The 25,022-nt window shown below is 42.4% G+C and overlaps 2 protein-coding genes and 1 long non-coding RNA gene across 7 annotated transcripts; 1 reads left to right on the top strand and 2 right to left on the bottom strand.

Annotated features, from left to right (window-relative positions):
- Positions 1-1,317: 1,317 nt before the first annotated feature.
- LOC137104300 (huntingtin-interacting protein 1-related protein-like) lies at positions 1,318-14,825 on the bottom strand. 2 transcript variants are annotated; one of them, XM_067485276.1, is made up of 33 exons: positions 14,685-14,825; positions 14,330-14,393; positions 13,166-13,308; positions 13,013-13,069; positions 12,735-12,815; positions 12,578-12,654; positions 12,433-12,494; positions 12,199-12,339; positions 12,060-12,117; positions 11,626-11,701; positions 10,862-10,999; positions 10,656-10,778; positions 10,328-10,511; positions 10,141-10,229; positions 9,700-9,816; positions 9,483-9,584; positions 9,099-9,293; positions 8,401-8,511; positions 8,126-8,320; positions 7,893-8,040; positions 6,439-6,525; positions 6,263-6,370; positions 6,039-6,175; positions 5,510-5,620; positions 5,342-5,400; positions 5,217-5,247; positions 5,071-5,133; positions 4,489-4,589; positions 4,292-4,397; positions 3,759-3,882; positions 2,337-2,398; positions 1,715-2,251; positions 1,318-1,622 (listed from the first exon to the last, which is right to left on the bottom strand). In XM_067485276.1, exons 1-33 carry the CDS (start codon positions 14,763-14,765, stop codon positions 1,587-1,589), a joined length of 3,804 nt encoding a protein of 1,267 aa, XP_067341377.1. In that variant the 5' UTR covers positions 14,766-14,825; the 3' UTR covers positions 1,318-1,586. The 2 variants fall into 2 exon arrangements, with proteins under 2 accessions (XP_067341377.1, XP_067341378.1); XM_067485277.1 differs by lacking the exons at positions 14,330-14,393; positions 14,685-14,825 and having other exon boundaries at positions 12,735-12,900; positions 13,166-13,232.
- On the top strand, positions 3,753-6,179 carry LOC137104315 (uncharacterized). Its single transcript, XR_010911665.1, has 3 exons — positions 3,753-3,890; positions 5,102-5,278; positions 6,048-6,179. It is a non-coding gene; the product is annotated as an uncharacterized lncRNA (long non-coding RNA).
- A 580-nt stretch (positions 14,826-15,405) lies between the features above and the next one.
- On the bottom strand, positions 15,406-24,637 carry ccdc62 (coiled-coil domain containing 62). 4 transcript variants are annotated; one of them, XM_067485282.1, is made up of 13 exons: positions 23,865-24,623; positions 23,689-23,729; positions 22,693-22,821; positions 22,247-22,442; positions 21,525-21,691; positions 20,528-20,629; positions 20,255-20,426; positions 19,781-19,882; positions 18,803-18,891; positions 17,407-17,507; positions 16,316-16,436; positions 16,037-16,204; positions 15,406-15,543 (listed from the first exon to the last, which is right to left on the bottom strand). In XM_067485282.1, the coding sequence occupies exons 1-13, from the start codon at positions 23,938-23,940 to the stop codon at positions 15,454-15,456; spliced, it is 1,554 nt and encodes a 517-aa protein (XP_067341383.1). In that variant the 5' UTR covers positions 23,941-24,623; the 3' UTR covers positions 15,406-15,453. The 4 variants fall into 4 exon arrangements, 3 of the variants coding, with proteins under 3 accessions (XP_067341383.1, XP_067341384.1, XP_067341385.1); XM_067485283.1 differs by lacking the exon at positions 22,693-22,821 and having other exon boundaries at positions 23,865-24,615; XR_010911663.1 differs by lacking the exon at positions 15,406-15,543 and having other exon boundaries at positions 16,063-16,204; positions 16,316-16,432; positions 23,865-24,637.
- Between the last annotated feature and the right edge of the window lie 385 nt (positions 24,638-25,022).

Below are 25,022 nucleotides of genomic sequence, written 5' to 3'. Positions count from 1 at the left end.
TGAGGAGTGAGTTGCAACAGTTTCTGAGCGACTCTCCAAAAGTGTATTTATATATTTCTATAGTTTCTTTTAAGAACACATGTAGATATTTGTATTTTGTGTTACATTCACTCCACATTTGATGTTTTTTTTGTTGCTTTGAAAATGCAGGTTCTTGATAAAACATATTTCTATACTTTTATGAGTTTCATATCAGATCCACCTTTACTAGCTGCATCATTAGTGGTTGGAGAGAAATGTGTCAGTCAAAAATGGCTTCCGTTTTGTTTCCATGTCATTTTGCACCATTTGCACATATGGACTTTATGGTTCCTGTTATAGTTTAACTTTTCTTTAACATGTGGTTGTGTGTTCACTGGTTCACAGGTCACTGGCGTCTGTGCTGCTCTTATTCTGAAGGCGGCTGCTTTTATTCTGGAGGTAGTTTCCTGTCGTTTCCCTTTGGAGCCAGCAGCAGCTGCTTCCATGGTGGTGATTTTGCACTTTGTTTTGCGCATGACAGAAATAACAGACAGTTGCTTTTTTTATGCCACAGTATCCGGACATTTACTCTGTTATAGTTGCTGTTTTTGGTTGTTCTTATGGTGCTGTACATTAATATTATCAACTTATTCTGGCATTTTATATTTCTTTTTTTTTTGATTTTGTTTCTAACTTACAGAATCTAGAACCTTTCATTTAGGGTCTTACATTTATGCATTTATGTTAAAGACCACTTTAGGTTTTCATTAAAAGATGTTATTACCAGTGCTTATAAGTGCAGTGCTCAAAGAATAAACTGGTGATCTGGAAAATGGGAAAGAAAAATACCGAGCAGACTGGGGGGCGATTGGGGGGTGATAGGGGGGCGACTGTAGCTCAGTTGGATTGAGCTCAGTGGCTCAATCCCCGGTCCTGGCTATATGTCGAAGTGTCTCTGGGCAAGATCAAGACACTGAACCCGTAACAGCCCATTCCCCTGTTGCAGCTGTGCAGTGCTGGTCCAAGCCCGGTAGAAATTGGGGAGGGATGCGCCAGGAAGAGCATCCGACGTAAAAACTGTACCAAATCAACATGTGAACAATGATCCGCTGTGGCGACCTTGAACTCTCGAAATAAGCCAAAAGGGCAAAATAAATAAATAAATACAAATTGGGGAGTGGACAGCAGGTGAGCAGGTGGGTGAAGTGGAATCAGGAGGCTTGAATGAACAGAGGAAGGAAGAGGGGGAAAGGAGTTGGGGACCTCTGGTGGTGGGATGGTGAACCGGTAGGAGACAAAACAGCCTGGGCAGAACGTGAAGACATAAGAAAAAAAAAACACTCAAAAGTACAAATGCATTTTGATATTAGCATTTAATTTAATATATGTTCTTATGTATACGACAGTTGCACAGGAACATGTAAACATCTAAAAGAAACTTTTTTTAAAAATGCAACATTTCAGTCGCTGACAAATGTCCGTGACCAAACGTTCGGATCAGTGACAGAATGTAAGCTTCACTATGATTTCAAACTGGGAAAATGCTATATATCAATGTGGTCAATCATTTGCACATTTGACTGATAGAAAACACAAACCACTTGTACTGCTTTTCAACTCGTGCTTCAGGATTCGCCTGTTCCAGCTTCACTTCGTTTGAACTGTAACAAGAAAAGAAACATGTACAAACATCTGCTCGTGTGTGATGTACATTTGGCCGGAGCAGGTGACAGGTGACGGTGTCTGCACTTACCGCATTCTTCAGCAAGTTTCCAGATTTGAGGAAGATATTCGATTTCTTTGAGGCGGGTTTTGTGGACTCTGTGTTACTCTGCGAGGTGGTTTTCTGCGGCTGAGAGGGCGGCTGCGGCTGGGAGAGGCTGGATGAGTGGGATAATGGTTGAGTCAGTGAGTATGACTGTGGTTTTAAGTAACTTTGGTTGGGTGTGTAGGGCTGGGATGGTGTAAAAGGCTGAGTGGGTGTGTAGGGCTGGGACGGGGTGTAGGTGCTCGGTGTATAAGACTCGGGCAGCGAGAAGGTCTGCGTTTGAGTTGGACCGAATGGATTAGTTTGTGCAAAGCTTGGCGTGTTCACGTAAGGCTGCGAGTGACTAAAAGACTGAGCTACTGCCGCGTCGAGCAGAGTGGGAGATGGCGGCGGTGGGAAGCTGTCAGATGCATCAAGTGCTTCTGTGGTGTCCGAGATGCCAAGCTCATAGTGCTTCTTCCTCAGCTCCCCCAAACGGACCCGCTCCTGCTCAAGGTGGCTCTCCAGCTGCAGCACCTTCACCTGAGATTCAGAGAAAAAAAAACCATCAGTGTCTGTGGGGGCTCTCAGACAACATGATGATAAACTGCCAAATCAAAAGCTTCACCTGAGCCTCCAGCTCCTCTTTTTTCAGCTTGATCAGAGACATGCCAGAAAAGTCCATTACAACTGTAAATACAAAACCATGTTAGAGTGAAGGCTGCATTCATCAGTATGTTTGTGTCTTTCACTTTATTAGGCCGATGACCAGAGGAATATTGCTTTCACAGTATCCCTGACACACCTTGAAGAAAACTAATATGAATGCTGATTAGATTTTGGAGGCCACACGTCAAGATCACTGTGGCCCCATGTCTTTCCCGTTCTCAAGATTTCACGGGAACCTCCGTAAATTCTTCAAATTTGGCACAAGCGTCCACTTGGACTCGTGGGTGAACTCATTAGACAATGAGTCTGGACAGACAAGCATGTAAACTGCAACACGACTGGTTCGTGGAGGCGTACGACCGCGGTGCTCTAACGTTAGCTGCTTCTGTTTGTTGGCCTGTTTTCGTTTCAGCCTGGCTGCTTTCAGTAGTTTTATTTTGGTAAAAAAAAATCCGTGCACTGTAAGTATGCAACAGGTAGGTCAGAGGGAAAACCAGCACAACCAGACTTGTGTATTATTCTACGTGCAACAGATTTGCTCTTTAGTGCAACGCATGATTCTTAATATTCCGTTCCCTATGTTGACATCAGATTTGAGTGTTTTTATTGATGAATTTTGTCACACCTTCAATATATACGTATGAAAGAAAGTGGAACCGACCAACTCTGATAAATTATCACTATTTGAATTTGCTGATTTCCGACAGGAGAACTCCTTCTTGTGAATTAAAGTTTGCCACAAATGAAGCAGAGCGGGACCTGATATGGGGATTTTATGGGTATTAATCAAACAAATCATAATGAGGAACTTCTCAAGAAGAGTTTATTAGTCTGGAACAAGGGATTTATGCCGAGTGTAGTTAGAGGAGGGTTTGGTGAATCTAATGTGCAACACTTGCATCACTTATAAGCTTCAGAGTTAAAAGTAGAAAATGTTCTTGGATGAGGCCTAGTGTCTGTTTAAATTAGGTGTCTGTAAAAACATTTCATCATTGCACTTGAATACACAAAATGTAGTATCAATCACTCCTATAAAGTGTAATAGTATTTTAAAAATAGGTGTTTATAGGTGGGATGATGGGATAGTTTTACCAACCACATGAGCTAAATTATTTTATAATTATATTACAGCCTCTTCAGGAGTCTTTCATATTTTTGTGCAGCAAAAAAAAAAAATATATCTTCTGTTTACTGAACCAGGACCTGCTCAACAGCAAACAGGAGACAAAGAGCAGCTGGTGAACAGAGTGGAGCATTTCACAGCTGAATGTTCAGAATGTTGCTCTGTCACTGCTAAAACGTCACAACTTTCCATATTGTTTGATGCTGCCGCAGCTGCAGGGTTTTCGAATGTGGACTGATTTAAACATCTGTCTCTCACCATGGTCGGAGATCTGCTGCTGCCCGTGTTTGGAGGAGGTGACGACCACAGCAGCCATGTCGTTGACATGCCGCGAGGCCTGCTGCAGCGTGACCAGCTTCTTGTTGGCGCGGTCGGCCTTCACCTGAAAATGTGGGTTGTGGTCACATTATACACGGATTCAATATAATAATAATAATAATTCATTTTATTTATAAAGCACTTTACATTTGCTAACAAATCTCAAAGTGCTAATATGTTGACTGATATTGTAAAAATATGTTTCACTGTAATTTTCACTAAAGCGCATGTATATACTTCCAGGGTCGGTTCACATAGTTACATAAAAAATTGCAAATTAGTGTTTAGTTGACTGGTGCTCTACAGTGTACGCAGATTTTTGAATCTTAGTTACTTTAATGTATGTAAATGTAAGTAAACGCGCTGGAAGAACAAACATACAAACAAAAGCAGCACTAACTCAAAAAAACCTTCTGCAGCACCACGTAGATGCCTTCAACGTTAATCACAAACCAAGAGAAGAACGTTTGTACCTTGGAGGCAGCGACTAACTGAGCCGTGCTTCCAGCGATTTCATGTGAACATGCAATGAGCTCCTCATATGTTCCGTTTTCGCCCACTACTCGGTCAGCAGAGTCTCTGTCAGCACAGAGGTGAACAAACAAGCACAGCATCTTATGATACAGGTAAAGATTCATTTGACCAATAATACGTGGGCTTGGATACTTACAGCAGCTGTGTAGCCCCCCAGCCCACAGCTTTAGACGCAGAGATGAGTCCTTCTGTCCAGCGGGAGTTTTTGGCATAAAAATCTGTAACAGATGCTGCTCCCTGTAGGATGGACAATTACAAATGCATGACCACCTGTAGCACCTGCAGCTTCTGCTGCTTGATGAAAGGACTTAAGAATTTTTAATAAGTTTAAAAAGACTGCAGAGATGTAATTTAGGGTCCCCATCAGTATCTTATCTATTCCAAGGTTATGTTGTTCTCTGTATCAGCCCTTTAAAATCAGCGAAAGCACGACAGAAAACCACTGTAGACAATAAGGTCAACAAATTAGTTTACTGAAGATACATCACATTATTTTTTTATATATCATAATCTCTATGTTATCTTCAGGGGAATTTTCCATGATAACTTAATGACCTGGACCAAAAAACAGAATAAGTAATTCCAAAACTTTTTTTTTTGCTAAAATTGCCCATAAATGAAATCATCATTATTTACATTATTCAGAATTCTGTTCAAAAATCCATTTATAAAGATGATTTTTGTAATTGCCTGGTGTAAAAAGTGTGTGTAAACTCACCCTGCCTCCTTCCACAATGTCTTTTTGTAAGTCAGTAGCAGCTGTCACCAACATGTGAACCGCCTGGAGGAGGGAGAGCAGAATGAATGAAAACTACGTACAAATGAATGAGTTCGCAGAAAGTTATTTCGAAGCAGACTGCTGACCTTCATCAGGTCTGAACAGGACCCCAGGATGCTGCAATCAAACACAAACACACAGAATACAGGTGAGAAACTACAAGAGAGAAGTTTAAATAATGTTGGGACACTGAAAACTGTTTTTCTCTGACCTCTGGTTGACCTCCAGCTTTACACCAGTGGTTTCTCTCCTAGCCTGATTCATAATCTCCTATGGAACAAAAGTGGTAATAAAGTGACTGTGCACCACGTGTGTGTGTGTGTGTGTGTGTGTGTGTGTGTGTGTGTGTGTGTGTGTGTGTGTGTGTGTGCACGCCTACGTCCATACGCAGTACGGCATCTTCGATGGCCGTAGATGTAGCGATCATCTCTTTATCCACCATGATTCCCAGCTCTTCTTTTAGCACATCCTGTCCTTTCGGACGCAGATCCTGAACAAGAATCATCAGTTAAGGTTCAGTTAAGGTGAACACGTAAAACCCCTCGTGAGTCTCACCCTGTATTTCTCATGATCAGACAAATATCTATCAAATGGGGGAACTGGGGACCAAAGGGCACGAAGGCTGACCACCCCTAACAGAGTGAGTGGTAGGTACCTAGTGTAGATGTGAGGCTGAAATAAATTATCATTATTATAATAAATAAAGACATTTTTTTAATGTTGTAACAGAACAGAGAGGGACATATTTTATCTCCAGCTAATTGATATCATTATCATTTGTTCATGATTATGTAGAGTTAAAAATGCTAGAACATCTAAAGTACATGGAATTTCTGACACTCAACGTTTGATAAACATTATTAATGTATATTTATCCCTATTCATTAATGTGACACGGATCCCCTCACCTGTCCCAGGCTGAGGATGCGTTGAACGGTGTGGCGTATCGCTGAGGAGTCTGCCCTCGGCAAAGTAGCCTGAAGCTTCAGGTCCTTCAAGAACTGCAGGCAGTGATTGGCACAGTCCCGACAGCTGTCCGTCAAACCTGCAGGACAGAAAGAAACAGGATGCGGCATTTGGGATCAGTGCGGTTCGGCGTGCACAGCTTCTACAGCGGGAATGTGTCTCTTACGGTCGGCGTGCTCGGCGGGAGCAGAGTGTGACGTCGCCGCTCCGTTCACAATGGTGTCAGCGGCGAGGTGGGAGAACTGCGTGATCGCTCTCAACAAACCACTGGCGTCTACACAGAAAGGAAACATTTCAGGTGCTGCCATCGTACAAAGGAAGCAAACACGAGACGTCACCTACCAGTCCTGCTTCCCAGATAGACCAGGTGGCTCTGCTGCATTTTGTCGATAGAACCCAGAGTGATTTCAGCTCGATTCACCAAATATTCTGAAAGACAGAAACAAGGCAAACGACGATATTTAAAAATCTTTTTCACAGGATTCTCAAATTTGGTGTTTTTTTTTTTTTTCTATTTTATCATGTGCAGGTTTCTCTTATTGTATTGCTCACTGGATTATCTATCTGATTAATGTTTTCTTTAACATTTGTACCTAATACAACCTGAATTCCAAAAACGTTGGGACGACGTGTAAAACATAAATAAAAATAGAAAGCAATGATTTGCAAATCTCATCAACCCATATTTTATTCACAATAGAACATAAACTACATGTCAGATGTTGAAACAGACATTTTACCATTGCATGGAAAGTATCAGCTCATTTTGAATTTGAAGGCAGCAACACATCTCAGAAAAGTAGCAAGATGATGATGTTGACCAAAGTGTAGCATCCTCTCATCTATTAACAACTGTCTAAACATCTGGGAAGTGAGAACAGTTGCTGAAGTTTTAGGAGAGGAATGTTTGTCCCATTCTTGTCTGATGCAGGATTCTAGCTGCTCAACAGTCCTGTGCCTTTGTTGATGGATTTTTCGTTTTACGATGCGCTAAATGTTTAGTAATGTTGACAGGTCTGGACTGCAGACAGGCCAGTTCAGCACCTGGACTCTTCTCCTGTGAAGCCCTGCTGTTGTGATTGATGCAGTATGTGGTTTAGCATTGTCTTGCTGAAATAAGCAAGGTGTTCCCTGAAAGACACTTGTGGACTCCACAGTGTCCTGAGCCCATGCAGTGATGTCCAGTCCTGTTTTTAATGCAGTGCTGCCTGAGGGCCCCAAGATCACGCACATCCAGTTTTGACCTTTGGCCTTGTCCCTTGCGCAGAGATTTCTCCTAATTCTCTGAATCTTTTAATGATGTTATATTATGTAGATGGTGGGATCTTCAAAGTCTTTACAATTTTACACTGAGGAACATTTTTCTGAAATTGTTCCACAATTTTTTGGTGCAGTTTGTCACAGATTGTTTTATATACAGTCATGTTACTGACCTGTTGCCAATGAACCTAATTAGCTTTCAAATGCTCACTTTGTTTATTAATTTGCAGCATTTATCTTTCCAGCCTCTTGTTGCCCCTGTTCCAACTTTTTTGAGATGTGTTGCTGCCATCAAATTCAAAATGAGCTCATATTTTCCATGAAATGTTAAATTGTCTCAGTTTCAACATCTAATGTTGTTTATGTTCCGGCTCTGAATAAAATATCGGTTAATTTGCAAATCATTGCATTTGGTTTCATTTATGCTTTCACATCTCCTCAACTTTTTTTTGGAATTGCGTTTGCTTATGGATGGGTGAATATTAGAGTGTTAACTCTGTGTGGATTTTTTGGGGATGAAACAAAGCTGTTTTTACCAGGTGAGCTGGTGCAGCGGAGATACACTGGGTCATCCAGTTTGGCCACAGCGTCCAGTATGATGCCCTCAGCCTCCACCACAGCACACTGCAGCAGACAGAACTGCTCCTCCTGCAGCTTCTGGGCCAGCTCACCTTCACGACTGGCCTGTTTTTACACACACACACACACATCAATAACTATCCACTCTGTTTAACAGCCTCACTACAAAGTCATAAACATAGTGCAGCACCTTCTGCTGTAACTGGGCATGGAGGCTTCCCAGCTCCACGCTGCTCCTTTGCCTCTCCTGCTCCAGGGAGTTCAGGTGGAACTGAGCTTGTTGTCTGAGGGAGTTCATCTCAGCCTCTTGCTCCCTCACTGAACGCAGCAGCACCTCCCTCTCTGCCTGCAGCCCGGCTAGTGTACTGCTCAGGTGGCTCCCACTCTGAAGAATAAATCACGTGTGGGTGTATTAACAAGCAAATGTCTGTGGACGAAGAACCATGTTAGCAGAACGGTTCCTACCATTTCTTTGCTCTGCAGGGAGCCGTTTGCACGAGCCAGTTCCGCTCGTGTCGAGTCCAGCTCTCTCCTCAACCTGTCGATCTCTAACTTCTGCTCTGCGTTGATGGCAAGCTACAGAAAACAGGCATAAGATGCGCTTTTGCAAAAATGTAGCAGCTGTACATTAAAAGGGCATAAAATCATCCATAACATAAAAATAAACAAGAGCAAAAGTAAACGTGCAGCTGGTGGTGAAATGACTGAACTGCAACTAATAATGAAAATAATATTACTGCAGCCCTAGTTCATTTTAATCTTTACAAGTTCAGGGACTTGTAGGGTTTTAAAATGAAATTCTGTGCAAATATGTGAGAACTGAGCTTGAGCCAAGCAACAGTTTGTTTTTTTTATCATACCCTGTCAATTTAGGGCCATTTTTAAAGTGTTGTGGTCGTTTATTTTTGGTGACGTTTCATCTCTGTGTGGTCAATTTTCAGTTGTTGTACGTCTCTGACGGTGATTTAAACCATTTTGACTGAGCTCTGTGACCTTTCAACATAGAAAAGCTTGATTCATGTTTGTGATATTGCTGAATGCCAACACTGCCCTCATCTTAACATATACACTCTGAGCTCCAAGCTCCGTGTCCTTCCAGCCCAAAACATAAAAGAGCAGTGCTGCAGACACTGTCCCGTCTTTGCTGCGTGTTCGGTCAGCACCTGTTGCTGTAGCTGAGCTCTCAGCGCTTCCAGCTCTCTGTTGATCCTGTCTCTCTCCAGGTCCAGGGAGCTGTGCTGCTGCTGCACCTGCAGCCTCAGGGAGGACAGCTCTGCATCCTTGTCCCTGGCAGAGCGCAGCAGCACGTCCCTCTCGGCCTGCAGAGCTGCCAGGCTGCTGCTCACCTGAGATCCCTCCTGAAGAGAATGACACAGGTCTTTCATGGAAGTGACTCCTTAAATGAAGCTGCAGTTCTTTAATTTCTAAAACTAAATGAATGTCTGCTCAGAGAAAAACAAAACTTGCAGACTTTGAGATAGTGAAAGCAAAAAGTCAAAAACTACATAAGTATAATAATGTCGGAGTAGTTTTACACTCAGTCTCACCTGCTCTTTATGGTCCAGGGCGCTGCGAAGCAGAGCCAGCTCAGCTCTGTGCTCCAGCAGTTCTTTATTCAGACGTTCCACATCCTGCTGCTGCTGATTCATCTGATCCAGAGACACAGGTTCAATAATCACGAATGTGTGTGTGTGTGTGCGTTCGTGTGTCGCTGACACGGACAGTACCGCGTGGCGTTTTATCTGCAGGGTTTGTGGGTCTCACCATGATTGTTTTCTCCTGTCGCTGATTTTCCAGCTCACTTTCTACCTGGTTTTTAGCCCTCAGTAAATCATCTTGTTCCTGTTTTGTAGTGGACAGCAGCTTCACTGTTTCTGCATTCTGCACAAACAACAACAGGTGTCGTTTTGGGAAATACACATATTCAATTTGTTGATGTCAGTTAAATTAGGAATTGTCTTTATCAATCTTCTATCATGGAACATTGGGTTTGTTTTAATTGTACAAAGGTTGTGGATTTTAAAAGATTACAATATGTGCTGGATTGAAAAGTCTCTTCTTTTACAAGGCTTCTATTACAGTGCAATATTGAAGTACATGTACTCTACTTGAGTATTTCCATATTATGTAACTTTCTACAATATTGCAGTTTTTACTTTGCTACATTAATATGAGCGTTTTAACAGCAGTGAATGTGCCGTGTACCTTCTTCATGAGGTCAGCGTAGCTGGTAATCAGCTCAGCGTGTCTCTCTTTGAGCTGAGAAAAGCGAAGCTCTGCTGCCTGAGCTCTGCCTGTGCACAGACAACAGGAGAAAGAGCAAACAGCATCTCAGTACAGTGATGTGACAGTTGTGTGGTTCTTTCACCTGTTCACACCACCGTCTACTCACTGTCCGCCTCCTTGAATCCAATCTGAGCCCCGACATTGGCGACACTGGCGGAGTGTAAAGCCTCCACCTCCATCCGCAGTTGTTCCTTTTCCACCATGGCCATCTGTTTCTGGGTGCGCTGCTCCTCCACCTCCGCTTCCAACCGGTTCACATGAGCTTTTAACTCAGTCACATACCTTTGGGCCTGAAGACAGGAGGAGCAAGGTTTGAACGGTGCTTCAGCTTTAAAAGAAACCGTTTGGCCTGGTTACAGCTGTTCCCTGCTCAGGAATCTGTAAAACCTGACTCACCGAAGTCTTAGACGAACCAGCACAACACCAGATCTTACCTCAGTCTTGAGGAGCTGTAGCTCTGGTTTGATCACCTGTAGCTCCTTCCTCAGACTTTCATTCTCTGTGTCTCTCAGCTCCGCTGAGGCATCTGGTGCTCCAATGTGGTTGGGCAGATAGTACTGCCACAAAGAAAATGCTGTCAGTCACGATAACAGTCAAAGACAACACGGTGTTTTAGCTTTTCACGTTCATGCAAGAGTACCTGTGGCATCTGTTGCTGTTCCCTAAACTCTGGTAGTGGCTCCAAGTCGTCCTCCTCGTGACGCTCGTCGTTGGGCATCACCATCACTGGCTTTATATACTCAGCCAAGGCAGCGGCACGGAGGAAGTTTGGAGGAGCCTGTGGGTTCATAAACACTTCATATGTGCATGATGCAAAACCAAAAAACCAAACTGGACTTAGACCCCTTCACTTTTTGCACATTTCAGTGTGATGTACATGTAAATACAAATGGATATAGACCCAATTTGCACCAGTCAATCTACACAATAACCCATTCTGAGCAAGTTAAAACAAGTTTTAAAATAATTTTCCAGCTATTTTAAAGTAAAATCTCTATCCACACATTGAAAGCCATCAAGTCTTTGAAGAAAACCTACTCTAAAGTAAATAAGACCTGAGGCCGAGCTTCATCTTTCAGCACAACAATAACCCAAAGCCAGCAGCCAAGACAATGCTGGAGCAGCTTTAGGACATGTCCCTGACCAGACTTTAACGTCAGGTGGAATGAGATGAACTGTCCAAATCCAGGGGTGAGAGTAGAGAGGAAGACTCACGGCTGGAACTACTGGCAAAGGGCCTTCGACCAAGGACTCGATTAAGGTTGTGAATACTTAAAAAAATGGCAATTTTACTAGTTTTAAAAAATAAAACTACATTACAGTAGTTCAAGTAATGAAGGGGTCTGGCTAGTGACTGCATGTACACGCAGGAACATTTACAGAAACTTCCAGCACGTTACTTACGTCTGGGAGTTCTGGGATCTGGATGACACTTTTAAAGAACTCCATTTCTCTGGCTCGGTTGAAGAAGTGCGTGAGGCTGCAGAAGAAAACACAACGTTCTCATCAGAGACGTCAGAGAGCAGTGAAGCCTTTCTGCAGCCTTAGTATTTGAACCTAAGAACCTTTAGTTGGACGGTGGAGTCTGCAAGATGCATTTTTAAGTGCACTGGAAAATCTTTTGAGCTGCAGAAAATGTAAAAATTATTTCAAAATGACCCTCAAATATTGTAGTGTTTCAACAACCAAAAACTGGAAAAGATTTTTACATTTTGTTATTTAATCTGCTTTTTATCTAATTTCTCCACTTCAAATGATGCTGCTGTTGTCATTGACCTATTGTTTTTGTACACAATGATGGGTTGCTTCATTTTCACCTTGTATAATAAGTGTAATACCTCATAAAAAGATCACGGAACCGCTCTCGATGTCCAAGTAGAACATCCGGAGAGAAGCCTGTGAAGCAGAGATGCGGCGATAATGAGACTTAATCTAACACGGCAAACGTTTATATGAACAGTTGTCTGTGTCACTCACGGCTGTGCAGTTTGAACATCAAGCGGACGGTGAAGTGGTAGAGAAAGCTACAGTCCAGTAAGAGCGGGATCAGAGGCGTCAGTCTGCACTGCCCGGCTGGAGTAGTGGATTTGGCCCCGTTGGCATCGAGCTGGCGCAAAACTTCCGGCAAGAAAAACCTAATATGTTAATTACAACCATCAAAGTATTAACTGATCACCAAAGCGCATTATGACTTCTACTGTAAAAATTAACCTGTCTCAGCCATCTTCAGTCCAGCTTCCATGTAATCCACCAGCTCCTGCGTCATATCCAACCTATAAATAGATTTAAACATGTTTAAGGAGCAAGTATTTCACAAAAAGAGCACGTAAGTGCACGTAGAGCGTAGAACACTCACACTTTGGTCATGTCAGTTCCTGCTTCCCTCTCCAAAGTCTCGTCACTGGCCTCCAGGTTGCCTGGGATCACTTTGTGCTGTGGAGGACGCAAAGCGTTTGTGATCAAATTAAGGTTTGATCTCCATGAGTTCATCACACAGAAGTAAAAAGTATTACCTTTGAATGAAATTCCATTTTCAGGCAGAGGTATTTGGCTGACAAGGCGACAATGTGGCCGTATCGATCATGCAGGTTTCCCTGGAGGAAGCAGCGGCACTTTAGATTAGATCAGACAACTTGCCTCATTGACACAGGAGAAATTGGTTGGGTTGGAAACGGGTCGCTGATGGGAAACAGGTTTGCAAATGCTGCTAAACTTCAGGACATGTACATGGCACCTTTACTTTTTAGGGATGTACTTGCACTTCTCAAGCTTTATGAAGGCAGCTACTCACCCACAGGACGCCCATATCTTTCACATTGCGACAGTGTCTGTAAGAGTCAGCAACAGCCTGTAGGTCAAACGGAGACGAGAGGACATGAAAGGACGTTGCGGAAAAAGAAGTGAAGGAAGAAAGATGCAAAGAGGACGCGTGGTGAGAACATACATTCCTGTGTCCGTCCCTGAGCAGTTTGTGCAGCAGATAGCAGAACTTCCAGCTGATCATGGAGTTGCTGGACAGGGGCAGATTCAGGGTGTAGGACCAGAAGGTGCTGGCTCCGCCCTCCTTGTGACTGCCCAGGATGATGTCTGCACAGCTGTCAAGGAAACTCTGAAACCCCACTGCAGACAGCGAGCTGTGGTGGAAACGTCATGTGGTTTCTTTCGGTTCGGTTAAAAAGCTCATTAAAGCAAGTTTCTGCTGGGTCTCTACGGTTGGTTTGTCAATGGTGAACAAATGACTTTTGTTATGTTCATTTTGCCTCTCGTGGTTGATATTTGTCGTGTTTTGATGGACCCCTGCGTCATCCACACCATCAATAACCCCTACAACTAAAAAAGACACGAAGCAACAATTTCTCCCACATTTGTGCTCATATTGGGTCTTTTTTGTCTCTTTATGATCACTCGGTGTCCATTTTTGGTTTACACGAGTCTTTCATATTGTGTCTCTTTGTTGTGCTCTGTCTTTGAGACGAGTTGTGTGGCTGAGCTCTGTGACTACAAACGTAAAACCTGCCTTTTTAGTCTGACTTTTGATTCAAATATTTTATATGCACTGATCATCATCGCATCTATTTACATATCATTTGTTATATATTTTAAATTTGTTTTACCTATATTTTATATACATGTGTTTTTTATATTTGTACAGTTTTATTGATTCTAATCTTTATTTTTATATTTGATATTTTATTTGTGACCATTTTTCTAATTTTCGTACAATCTCATACTTTGTTGTCTTAATGCCCTTGTTTGTTGCTCATCATTTCTTTAATAGTTCACTGTGCTTGTTTACACCTTCCATCAACTTCTCAATAACCTGGTATTAATTTGAACAGATGTAGTCAGTATCATTTTGCACCCACATTCTCTAGCACATCAATTTTCCATGATCCAAACACGTGAAACATCATCAACACCTAAATACTGTTCTTTGACGATTCCTCCATCTAGCACCCAGCCACTAACCAGAGCTGGAAAACTCATCAATAAACGTTGATATTTTCCATTAGCGCTGCAGTTTAGTTTATTAAAAAGGTGACTTTTCTGTTTTCAGGTGTGATGGGAGGGTGAAGATGCGGGTTAGTGTTTGAGGTTTAAAGGATACTGCGCACATATTTCTCTTTAGGCGGCGTTTCAGCTGAAGTGAGAGTTTTGCTGATGTTGTGGAGCTAAAAGAAATGTCGGGGGGAGAGAGAAGAAAAAACACCAGCATTTAAATACAGATCAGCAACTTTCCTGTAAGTCAACATTCAACTGCAGAAATACATTAAGAATTAAAGAGAAAAAAGTTGGATGCAGCGCAGCCAAGACGGTAAAAGGTCATTTTACAGGAAGCACTAACGTATGTCCTCAATACACTTTGTCCACAGGTTAACGAGACGCACTTATGCAACCAGCCATAAAAACACGTTTTACAGATATTATATAATTGTAGCCTCAATGAAAACCACATTTCTTACCTGCTGTTTCGCAAACTGCTCTTTCTCCGCTGCCAGAGCTTTTTCGGTCTTATTGTCACTTTTGTTCTTCGTCTTGCTCATATTGTACCTGTATCAAACACACACTAAAGGGCAGAGGGTCCCGCTCCAGGTGTCTCCCCTCACCTGCGCTTCTTCACAACAGCCAGCGGTGCGTCAGACGCGCCGCACGCACGCCCTCAAAATCTTCCTCCAAGTTCCATTAACACACTGGGCTCAAAAGACGGTGAAGATGTGAGCAAACAAAAAAGTTTTCCCCCAAACTCTTCCCAAAAGCCAGTGGGGGAAAAAGTGAGTAGTGTGATAAAAGGTGCGACTGTCAGGAAATAAAGCAGCACTGACATAAGTTTCGGTGTAAATATTTTATCAAAACTTCACGACACAATGGCGCAGTTACACATTGTTAAAACTACAGCTGTCCCGTTTCCTCTGAATCACCAGGTAAATCTGTAAAAGCCAGTGAAACTGGAAAGACCATAGGACGACACAGCACTCAACAGCCCTGTAGGACAGGTTTCACTTCTCAGCCACTTCAGACAATTCAGCCTTCAACGCCAGAATTTAACAATAGACTGCTGTCAAAGCTCTGCTGCATCAAACACAAACGGGGAATATGTAGCATGAGATATCAAGTGTATATCAGGTGTAAAACAGTCTCACTTCATCATTTTCCTGAGATAAAGTTCAATCTTTAGCTCGCAGTTTCTCCTTCGGTAGTAACACTGATTTTGAAAGAGTTCGTTACATGAAGTCACGTCGGTTTCCACTGAAAGTCAGTGTGGAGTCCACATGGTCGGGTGACACCATGCTGGGGGCAGGCTCTGGGTGGAGGTTCACTGGCCTGTTGAAGAGACAAAACAAGTCTGTTATGTCTTCTTAACACACCCAAACTCAGAGGTGGAACACACCTGATGAAGCTGACACACCCCGATATAATGGAAAAAAATAAATAAAAATCAATCAATCAATCAATTATATCAAAGCTAAACAGTGGGAAAACAATTGGAAATCAATTGAACCTAAACCCTATGAGGAGGATTTATTCTACAGCATGTACCTAGACTCAAAACAGTGCATTCACACACGTATGTTTGGAAGACACCAAAGCAATATAATCCCAGCCCTGGGAGGATCGACAAAATGTGGGAAATCTCAAAAACCACACCGGATGTGTGTTTTTGCACTAATGTCACACATGCCACCAATAAAAATAACTAATGAACTGGGCTATATTTCCCCAAGATGATCACAATGTTTAAAACCCATCAATAATAAAAGGACAAAAACTGAAGAGAAAGTAGGTTGAGTCCAATGTAATAGTGAAACTCGTCTACCTTGTATTTTTGGCTACTTTGGCTGCTCAAGTGTGTGTGACACGTATGTAAGTACAGACGCCCAGCGGCACCACCGCCGCTGCTGCTGTGCTCTGGGGAGACCATGGTGACCTGCCTGGACTCATCTGACAGATGCTGCAGGGAACAGCTGGAAAGTGGATCATCCCCCTGTTACAACGAAGGGCAGAATGGTAAAGCAACTGCTTCGACTTTGTGGGAGATTGCCGGAGTAATTCATTTGCTCGATTGTTCTTAATACGAGGCACAGTTTCGTCATACATCCATCAGGTGTGCTGAGAGGACTCCGTTCACTGAGCCTTGTAGACAGGCGGCTGGTGAAGCACGAGGGTCTTGCAGCCGTTCTGGGCTCTTCAGACAGCTACATGTTGACTCATTCTGACTGGGAAACAGGGAAAGTATGTTGGTTAAGCTGTGTGACCACAGATGTATGATGCATCATTTCCTCCTCCATCTCTCTGCACTATGCACCATGTCAGTACTTCCATGCTAGTCCTGCCCACGTACACACCAAATGTGCACCTGATCAAACCAATTTATTAGGTCCCCTGATCGTGAGACCTCTTGTACGGTTCTCTGGCAAAGTTAAATCTCGCAGAGGCCGACTTCTTGCATCTCCTTCACACCGTTTCATCAGCCCTTTCATATTAGCAGAAACCGTTCCCCGTATGAACCGTAACCACTGTTTCAACAATCGTTTCGTTGACTGCGGAGCCTAATTTTCTGATTCTAGACCGTTGCTGTTGTCTCTTACACTATGCAGCAGAGGGTTTACTGCAGCAACTTGTTTCCTCCCACAGTCCAAAGACAAGCATGTTAGGTTAACTGGTGATTCTCAACTGTACGTGGGTGTGAGTGGGAATGCCTGTCTGTCCGTGCAGGTCTAGGTGCGTTGGCCCTGAGTTAGACTGGAGACCTGTACAGGGTTTACCCTGCCTCTTGGCCAGTGACAGCTGGACTAGGTTCCAGCCCCCTGCAACCCCGAACTGGATAAGCAGTTAAGATAACAGATGGATGGATGGTCTGTTATGCTCCTCATTTAAAATGAGCTGTCTGCACAGTTTTCCTCTCGTTATTCCTGCAAACTGATTAAACTGCAGTCATCTGTGCAGACAGAGATTTTGGGTTAGTTGTGGAGCCCACTGCATCCGTGGTTTCAGAACGAGGTCCCCGTGTCTCTGTTATGAGAGACTTTGGGTTCTGAACACAACCTCTTATCCTTGTGGCATGAAGGCTGTTCTGACCCCACAGATGCTTCTTTAGAGCCACACAATATAAATAAAACTACTTAAACACCATCAAACACTATGTCTGCATTTCCTTTACCTAGTTGCATTGTGCTTTTTTATCACCTGCTCAATAATCCCTGTCTTGTCTTCTCCTTCAGGGATTCACGGGCACTTTCCAGGTTCAGCTGCAGCAGCTGCAAGTCATTCCGCTGGTTCTCACACACCTGGCACACAAACACAATACTCATTTAGATTTCACACTGACAGGTTCACCTTCCAAGAGGTTCATGAAACTGTCCCTTCTTTCTGTACTTAGCCGACACTCTAAACACTTCACTTTGCTCTCTTCACTTCACTTTTCCTGAACATTGCTTGGTGCTGAATCATGGCAGGAATTGTAACACAAAGCAGGAAATTATTCAAAGAAAAAAAAAAGGTTCACATTTACTTTTCAAGTTGGTCTTAAACCAGCACTAATAAAACTATTTGAACAGTTACTTGCTGTAACCATTCGCTCTGTTAAAACTGGCCTTTAAAATATCTAACAGATGCAATCTATGTAAGTGATGGGGACAAAATCCAGTCCATGATCTGTACAAAAACATATGTATTTAGAGAAAATAACAGGCTTTATCCTAACAAATTACTCAGACATAAGTAGATATGTTCCAAGCTGCAACATGGTGAACACAAAACTTCCTCTTTTTCTTACTTTCAACGGGGAAACTGTTGAGAATATCACAAAAACTTTTGTTTTAGAAAATATCTGCTTGATTTAATTGCCTGCTTAAGCGACAAAGGAAGATTTATTAATGGCCAATATAAAGAGGAGAGCTTTCAGCAGGTAAGACCTCTTTCAGTGTTCGAATGGAAGACACACTTGAAAAAAATACGAATCTGTCCTGTAAATCAGGAGCATCATTAATGTAGTTTATGAAAACAGTTTGGAACTATAAGTTGTGATTATAAGTTGTGACAAACATAACCTTTAACCTGACTTATTCAAATTATGTGTTTGTCATTTGTTACTTTATTTACTTGCAAATCATATAAGCAAATAATAAAAGCTGAACTGGAATATCATCCATGAGAAATATGGATTCAATACAGTGATTTTTGACCTAAACCCAGTTTTACACAATGGCTTAGGTTGGCAGCCTAGTCAGCCCAAATCACAGTTCTGTGTTGAAAGAAGTGAAACAAAAGAGAAAACGGATGTGAAAATACCCGACAGACATAACTCAACTATTAAGAGTTTTGAATATTCTTTAATAACACTTGTGACCCGGTGACAGTGGCCGTGACCCAGAGCTGCCGGGTGAGGAACATGCAGGAACAGTCTGAGGTATGCTGCCAAACCAGAAACACACTCTACAGTGTGTGAAGGAGGAGACGTACGTCCTGATCTACGGGTGCAGAGGTGTTTTTCGCATTTTGTTAATTCATTCACAGCTGCGGAGGAAACATTGTAGTTGGTTTTCCTTTCTGTCTTTGTGGTGTCGTACACTACACACAGTACCTGTCGTAGGCAGCAGAGCTCAGACATGGTGCGTTCCTGTTTGGAGCGAGCAAGTTCCAGCAACTCGTCCTTCCAGCTGGCGCCCTCTCCTGATGGAAGAACAAACAAATGCTGCACTTACGGGAACAAATCCTTCTCAGGCTGGAACGTACCAGAAACCAGCCACTGCACAGATCAACATCAAGAGCAATACAGAAAACTGCAGCGATAAGAAGCTGTGACACTCATTAGTGTTCAGACATGCTCATTATCGCCACACGTCTTTGCTGCTGAACATTATATTGAAAGGTCACTGCATCTTGATTATTATTTTTTTTTAATCATTCACAAATAAAATGTGTAAGGGGTGACCGAGGCTCAGGAGGTAGAGCAGTCGTCCAACCACTACAGGGTTGTTGGTTCGATCCCCAGCTCCTCTGGTCCCATGTTGAAGTGTCTTTGAGCAAATCACCGAACAACAACTTAGTTGCTCCCGCTGAGTGTTGGCCATCTGCATAGCAGCTCCCCCATCATTGAGTGAGTGAGTGAGTGAGTGAGTGAGTGAGTGAGTGTGTGTGTGTGAGAGAGAGAGTGAGAGTGAGGGCCGATGGGTGAATCAGACGCAGTGTAAAGTGGTTTGGGTACCAATAGGGTAGAAAGTGGCAATAAAAGTGCAGACCATCAAATTATCAGCTTCCACTTTCTCAAATGCCAAATTTTATCTCTGTGTTAACGGATTTGTTTTCAGTCATTTCTCCCCATTTCATGGCATCAACACTAAAAACCATCAAATAGCTTTAAATTCTATGTTTGTCATAACTGAAACATGTTATGGTGATTTTAGTCAGACATGTAGGATGAGCTGTTAGAGACTGGTCCTCTGACAAATTCTATATCTGTGACATGTATATTTATATAAACAAACACATAAAATAGGTCAGTAAAACCTTAAAAGAAGATAACACACAATGAAGCTGAGAATAGACTTGAGTAACGTACCCGACAAGGCCAGATCTCTGTGAAGCAGCTGAAGCTCCTGTTTGAGACGGATCATCTCCTCCCTCTGAGTGCTGCTCTGTGCTACCTGCTGCTGCAGCTCCCCTACAACCACCATGTGACACAGGAGAGCATCAGACAATTTTAAAAATCATTAGTTCATTCTTTTTGATCAAAGAGAAAATGAACAATAATCAAGGGATATTTTTAGTTTAAACACATTACCGAAATGATTAATCAAAAGAAGAATTAAGAAAGAAGGGATATTGTACAATGAAGACAGCACCTGCTCAGGTGTAACTTAACAATGCTTATAGACTCACTCATGGAGAAAAGCTTGTCAGAGAGCGCGAAATACAAAAACCACTGATGAGACTTTGTGCCAGTCTGTCCTCAGAAAAGTTTCTGGTGATGCATTTGTCTGTATGCGCAAAGACACAATGTCTGTGTCTTACCAACAAAGTTGACCTCATTTACCTTTGAGCTGCGTTATCTCCTGCTTGGCTTCTCTGTGACGGCATTTACTCTGCTCCAAGTCTCTCAGGAGCTTGGTCTCCAGTGAGCGGCTCTCCTTTAGCGTTGTCTCCAGGTCTCGTAGACGCCCAGTGAGGTCATGTATGTGTCCCGAGGCTTCAGTCACATCTTTGTCCTACAAACATCAACAAACATCCCAATAACTAAGAAGCATAACATCAGAATTTTATGAAGAGATATTTAGTAGGCAAGTTAAAATATACTGGTCTAACGTACCTTGAGTTTGAGCATGGAGCTCAGTTCTTCCTCCCTGACCTGCAGAGAGCCGACTTGAGTGGACAGAGCCATGAGGGTGGAGTTGAGACTCTGGTTCTTTTCCTAAAACACACCACAGATTAAAGGCTGAGATGCGGCTACATCCTACACATATATGTATGAGACGTATATGAAGCATGATAACCACCAGGAAGTGAAACACTGTACTTCATTTTGACTCAGTCACTAATCCAACGTACTGCTGCAACAAATACTCACTAGAAATCAAAGAGGGATTAATCCGCTGCTGAAAGTAGGATCAAACAAATGCACTATTTCCTCCTGTTTGAGTGACAAGGCTAATTTGACCGACAGTTTTAGGTAAGTGTTTTTAAAAAAATTCAGTCACATTTTTGTGGATTGTTTTTAAAGAGTTGTATCATTAAATGTGTGAAATGGAGTAAATGCCACAGACAAGTTGAGAAGGTTTTGTAGAATTGGTTTGCAAGAAAATAAGAAATGCAGTAACGTTCATTAGAAAAGCATAACTGTGGTTGATAAAACTAAAGACTAGTCCTAACACAGTGAACAGTCCTATTATTATTCATCTGCTATAACGTGTTTCAACTAGATTTGAATGGGGTTTTCTTTATAGCAAACATACAGTCGCATGCAAAGGTTTAAGCAAATGACATATCTGCTTGTTTTGGAAGGAAAAAGAAGTAATACTACACCCATTGCGAACAGACGTCACAAAATGCCCAATTTATTTTAATGCCTAGTTCATTTTTATTTAGTGAAAATAGATCTTTTAAAACAGTAACTGTAAAGAAGCAAGTTAGTGATGGGAAGGCCAGCGCTTCAGTTCTGGGGTCAAGTGAAAACCAGCACATCGCCCTCAATCCCTACTGCTCCCAGTGGAGCCGTTCAGTGGCCAGCAGACCGGCTGTACCTTCCAGGTGTGAACTGATCAGGATGGTCAGGGTTAAACAAATTGTGGATTAATGTTACAATGTACCTCAATGTCTTGACACTTTTGGCTGATGTGCTGCTGTTTCTCTTCATGCTCAGACAGCTGCTGCTGGGCAACTCTGAGCTCCTTCTGGACCTCTTTCTCCCTGGTTTCCACAACCCACAAACGTTTAGTCAGGACTCTGATGACCTCATTGCGCTTCTGTAATTCATCTGTACCAAAGACAAGACATAGTTATATGCTGTAAGGGCACCCATATACTTTTCCAACAATACCTGGACTAAATAATCGCTACAGAGTTAGTCAAACCATGGGGGGAGGTCCAAAGGTCAACTATTACAATAAAAGACATTCCCTAAGAAATCTTTTCTATTCTCACCCCGACCTCATAGCACCTCTGCAGCCCATGGATCCATTTTTCAAAAATCATCCTTTCCTGGCTTGGCATACACTGCTGTGCTTCTTGATTCTAACACTTTTCATGCATGTTGGCCTTACTTTTGGAGAGGAACCAGAAATTAGTCGGATCAGTTGCTCAACCTGCGCTTGGGGCGACTATTCTCCCGATTTTCCTAAACCACCTTTGATATCGATGTCCCTCACTCGGACCACCTTCAGTGCTCAAATGACCAGTTTGAAACTGGCCCAACCACTTCAGGGCACTTCTCTGAGTTCATGCTCGGTTGCCAATATTCCCAAGAGGCAACTGTGGAACCCAGATCTGCAGGAAATCAAGAAAGATATTGTGCTAGTTTCTGTCTCCTCACCATCCAAACAAGCACACCTCTGCTCCAATCTGAGCACCTTCTGCCGGTCTTGTTCCCAGGCGTGAAGCTGCGTGTGGTGGGAAGCAACCATGGTGTTCAGCTCTTTGTCTCTGTCCTTCAGCTCAGCCATCAGCAGCTGGAGCTCCCTCCTCTGCCTCTGGATGGTGGAGGCACTTGGGTCACTCACAGGAAACTTCTGCAAGGCACGAAAAGAAGAAAATAATGTCACAATACAGATTAACTAGTAAATTGCAGTTTTAAATTAATGTCAATTTTCAGTTTGAACACATCTGTGTTTCCCATAAAAGCAGGAAAGTTTATTGAGATATCTTCTCCAAGCACAATGTTATGTTCTACTCATCCTAATTTGACTGTCAGGTGTCACGTTTTAGCCTTCACAAACTGCAAACCAAATTTTATAAACCACATCCCAGAATTGACGTCACCTCCGTGTCCAGAGATCTGTGGGAACAGGGGAAGTCTGCTGGAATCGGGGTACTCTTGGTGCACTCCTCCATCTTAAAGCTGGTTAGGAGTGAGTTTAGGCTTAAATCCAGCGCAGCGCCAACGTTTTTCTGGAACAGGTCATTTGATATACCCTGTGAGTTTATTAGGTACACCTCCCTAAAATATGTCCTTTTTCATCACTGGCAGTAAGTTACTTAGTACATTTATTTAAGTTCTGTTCTCAAGTACAACTTTGAGTTTTGTTGGCTTATCTCGAGTTCAGGGGCGTCAAAGGGGATAATTTTGCCCACATGGTGATTTGGCAGGGACACTTCGACGTGTGGTCGGGAAGAGTGGGGCACAAAGAGTGGGGCTCGAACCTCCGACCCTATGACGGTAGGCAGCCACTCTACCAACCGATCCACTGCCACCCTTAAGCATATGCCTTTAATGTTACTTTCTAAACTAGAATTTAGACACATTTCTCTGACGGCTCTAGTTTTGTTGTGGATGCACAGTTATATTAAAATGTATTCAACTAAGAAATGATTAGGTAAAATTGATCTGTCCCCTTTTCTGCAATAGTTTGTTTGCAGCACAAATATGAAAATAATTTTTCTATGCCCTAAATATTTTTAAAACAGACAGTAACAGTAAATAGCCATAATTCAGGTTTTTGAAGGGGTTCTCTCCTCGAATCTGTACATCAATTACACTTAACAAGGTCTGAACATTTTATATTTCTGCAGAAACCTTCTTCGTGAGGAACATCTGGACCAAATCTGAACTAGACTCAAATTTAATGGTGTTTAAAATACGAATTGATGTCCAGCACAATGTCTTTCTGACTGGAGTACTGCTAATTTTAAATCATGCACATTAATTTGTGCATGAATTAGGATGCAACGATATTTTTTTTTTGTATTAGATATCACAAATATGCAATGCACTGCCATAAGACATTTACTCTTGAACTGGACGTGAGTAACACCGACCTTTTGAACTGGAGTGCTGTGTAAGAGCTCTGCTGAAGCATCTGGAACGATTTCAAAGGGAAGTTCAAATGTTAGACCGTTGGGAGTTTTTCCTACTACACATTCAATTCATTGAATGCAACTGTAGTTGATAAAGACAATAGTTATGGCCTTATGCATCCGGTGTGAATGCTTACCATTTGACCAGGCTGAGGTTTTTTCGAACGATCTTCCATTTGTAGATGGCTGCGTTTGTCGCCTCCCTTCGTCCATCTCAATATTATAACGTGACCCCGCGTTATTTCTCCGACGACCCTGTTAACTGCGCTTTCATTGTTGTTGCATTGAGCTTGTTGTGTTGTTGTGTTGCACACATCATCTGGGCGCTTCCAGTTAGCTATGTTGACGCTAGTAAGGCTAACGTTAACTTACCATCCCAAGTAGTTTAGCCCCAAACTGAACCAGGCTTCAGCGCCAATTTCACTGGGTAGTAAACTCCAACATTTTCTTTTAAACAAAACGTTTAGTTCTATCAAAGTGAAAGCGCTGGCTAACATTAGCTTCTGACTGTTTTACAAACTTTTGAACTTGCAGAAGTAACACGGATTGGACGATTACGTCACACCAACGGAAGCCCAGCAGGTTTTTTTCAAGATCACTTTTAACGAAACTATTGCATTATTCCAAATCCAATCAGTAAATAACAACAGTTTTGAATTTTTAAGAAACAACGTGCATTTATTGGGTATAATTATTTCAATGGTATTATGTTACTTTTACTTTTTCTCAAATACTTTATTCCTTGCTTTAGTTACTTTAAATCTTCTTTTCCTTTGGGCTGTTCCCTTTCAGGGGTCACAGCAGCGATTCACATGCCTCCATCTAACTCTGTCCTCTGCATCCTCTTCTCTCACACCAAGTAACTTCATGTCCTCTCTCACTACATCCATAAATCTCCTCTTTGGTCTCACCACCGTCTTGAACATCTTTCCTTCCAACCTGCCTGCACTCGCCTCTTCACCTCTTTTCCACACTCTCCATTGGCCCTAACTGTTGACCCTAAGTACTTATAGTCCTGCACCTTCTTCACCTCTGCTCCCTGTAACCTCATCGTTCCACCTGGATCCCTCTCATTCACACACATGGATTCTGTCTTTCCTTTAGGTACTTTAAATGTTATCAACTAATCAATGATTATGTAATTTGGGATTACGTAAACATAAAGTAATTCAAATCAGCGCCAACTTCACCAGCTGCTGCTTTTGCTGCTTTTGTTAAACTAAATCTGTAGATAAATGTTATCAACAGCATAAGATTCAGTACTTTTTCAAGTATTTTACAAAGTATTTTCCTGG

Source organism: Channa argus, chromosome 18, assembly GCF_033026475.1.
Source record: "Channa argus isolate prfri chromosome 18, Channa argus male v1.0, whole genome shotgun sequence".
Classification (NCBI taxonomy): domain Eukaryota; kingdom Metazoa; phylum Chordata; class Actinopteri; order Anabantiformes; family Channidae; genus Channa; species Channa argus.
Note: the sequence above shows the minus strand (reverse complement) of the source record. Positions and strands in the feature narration are given on the sequence as shown.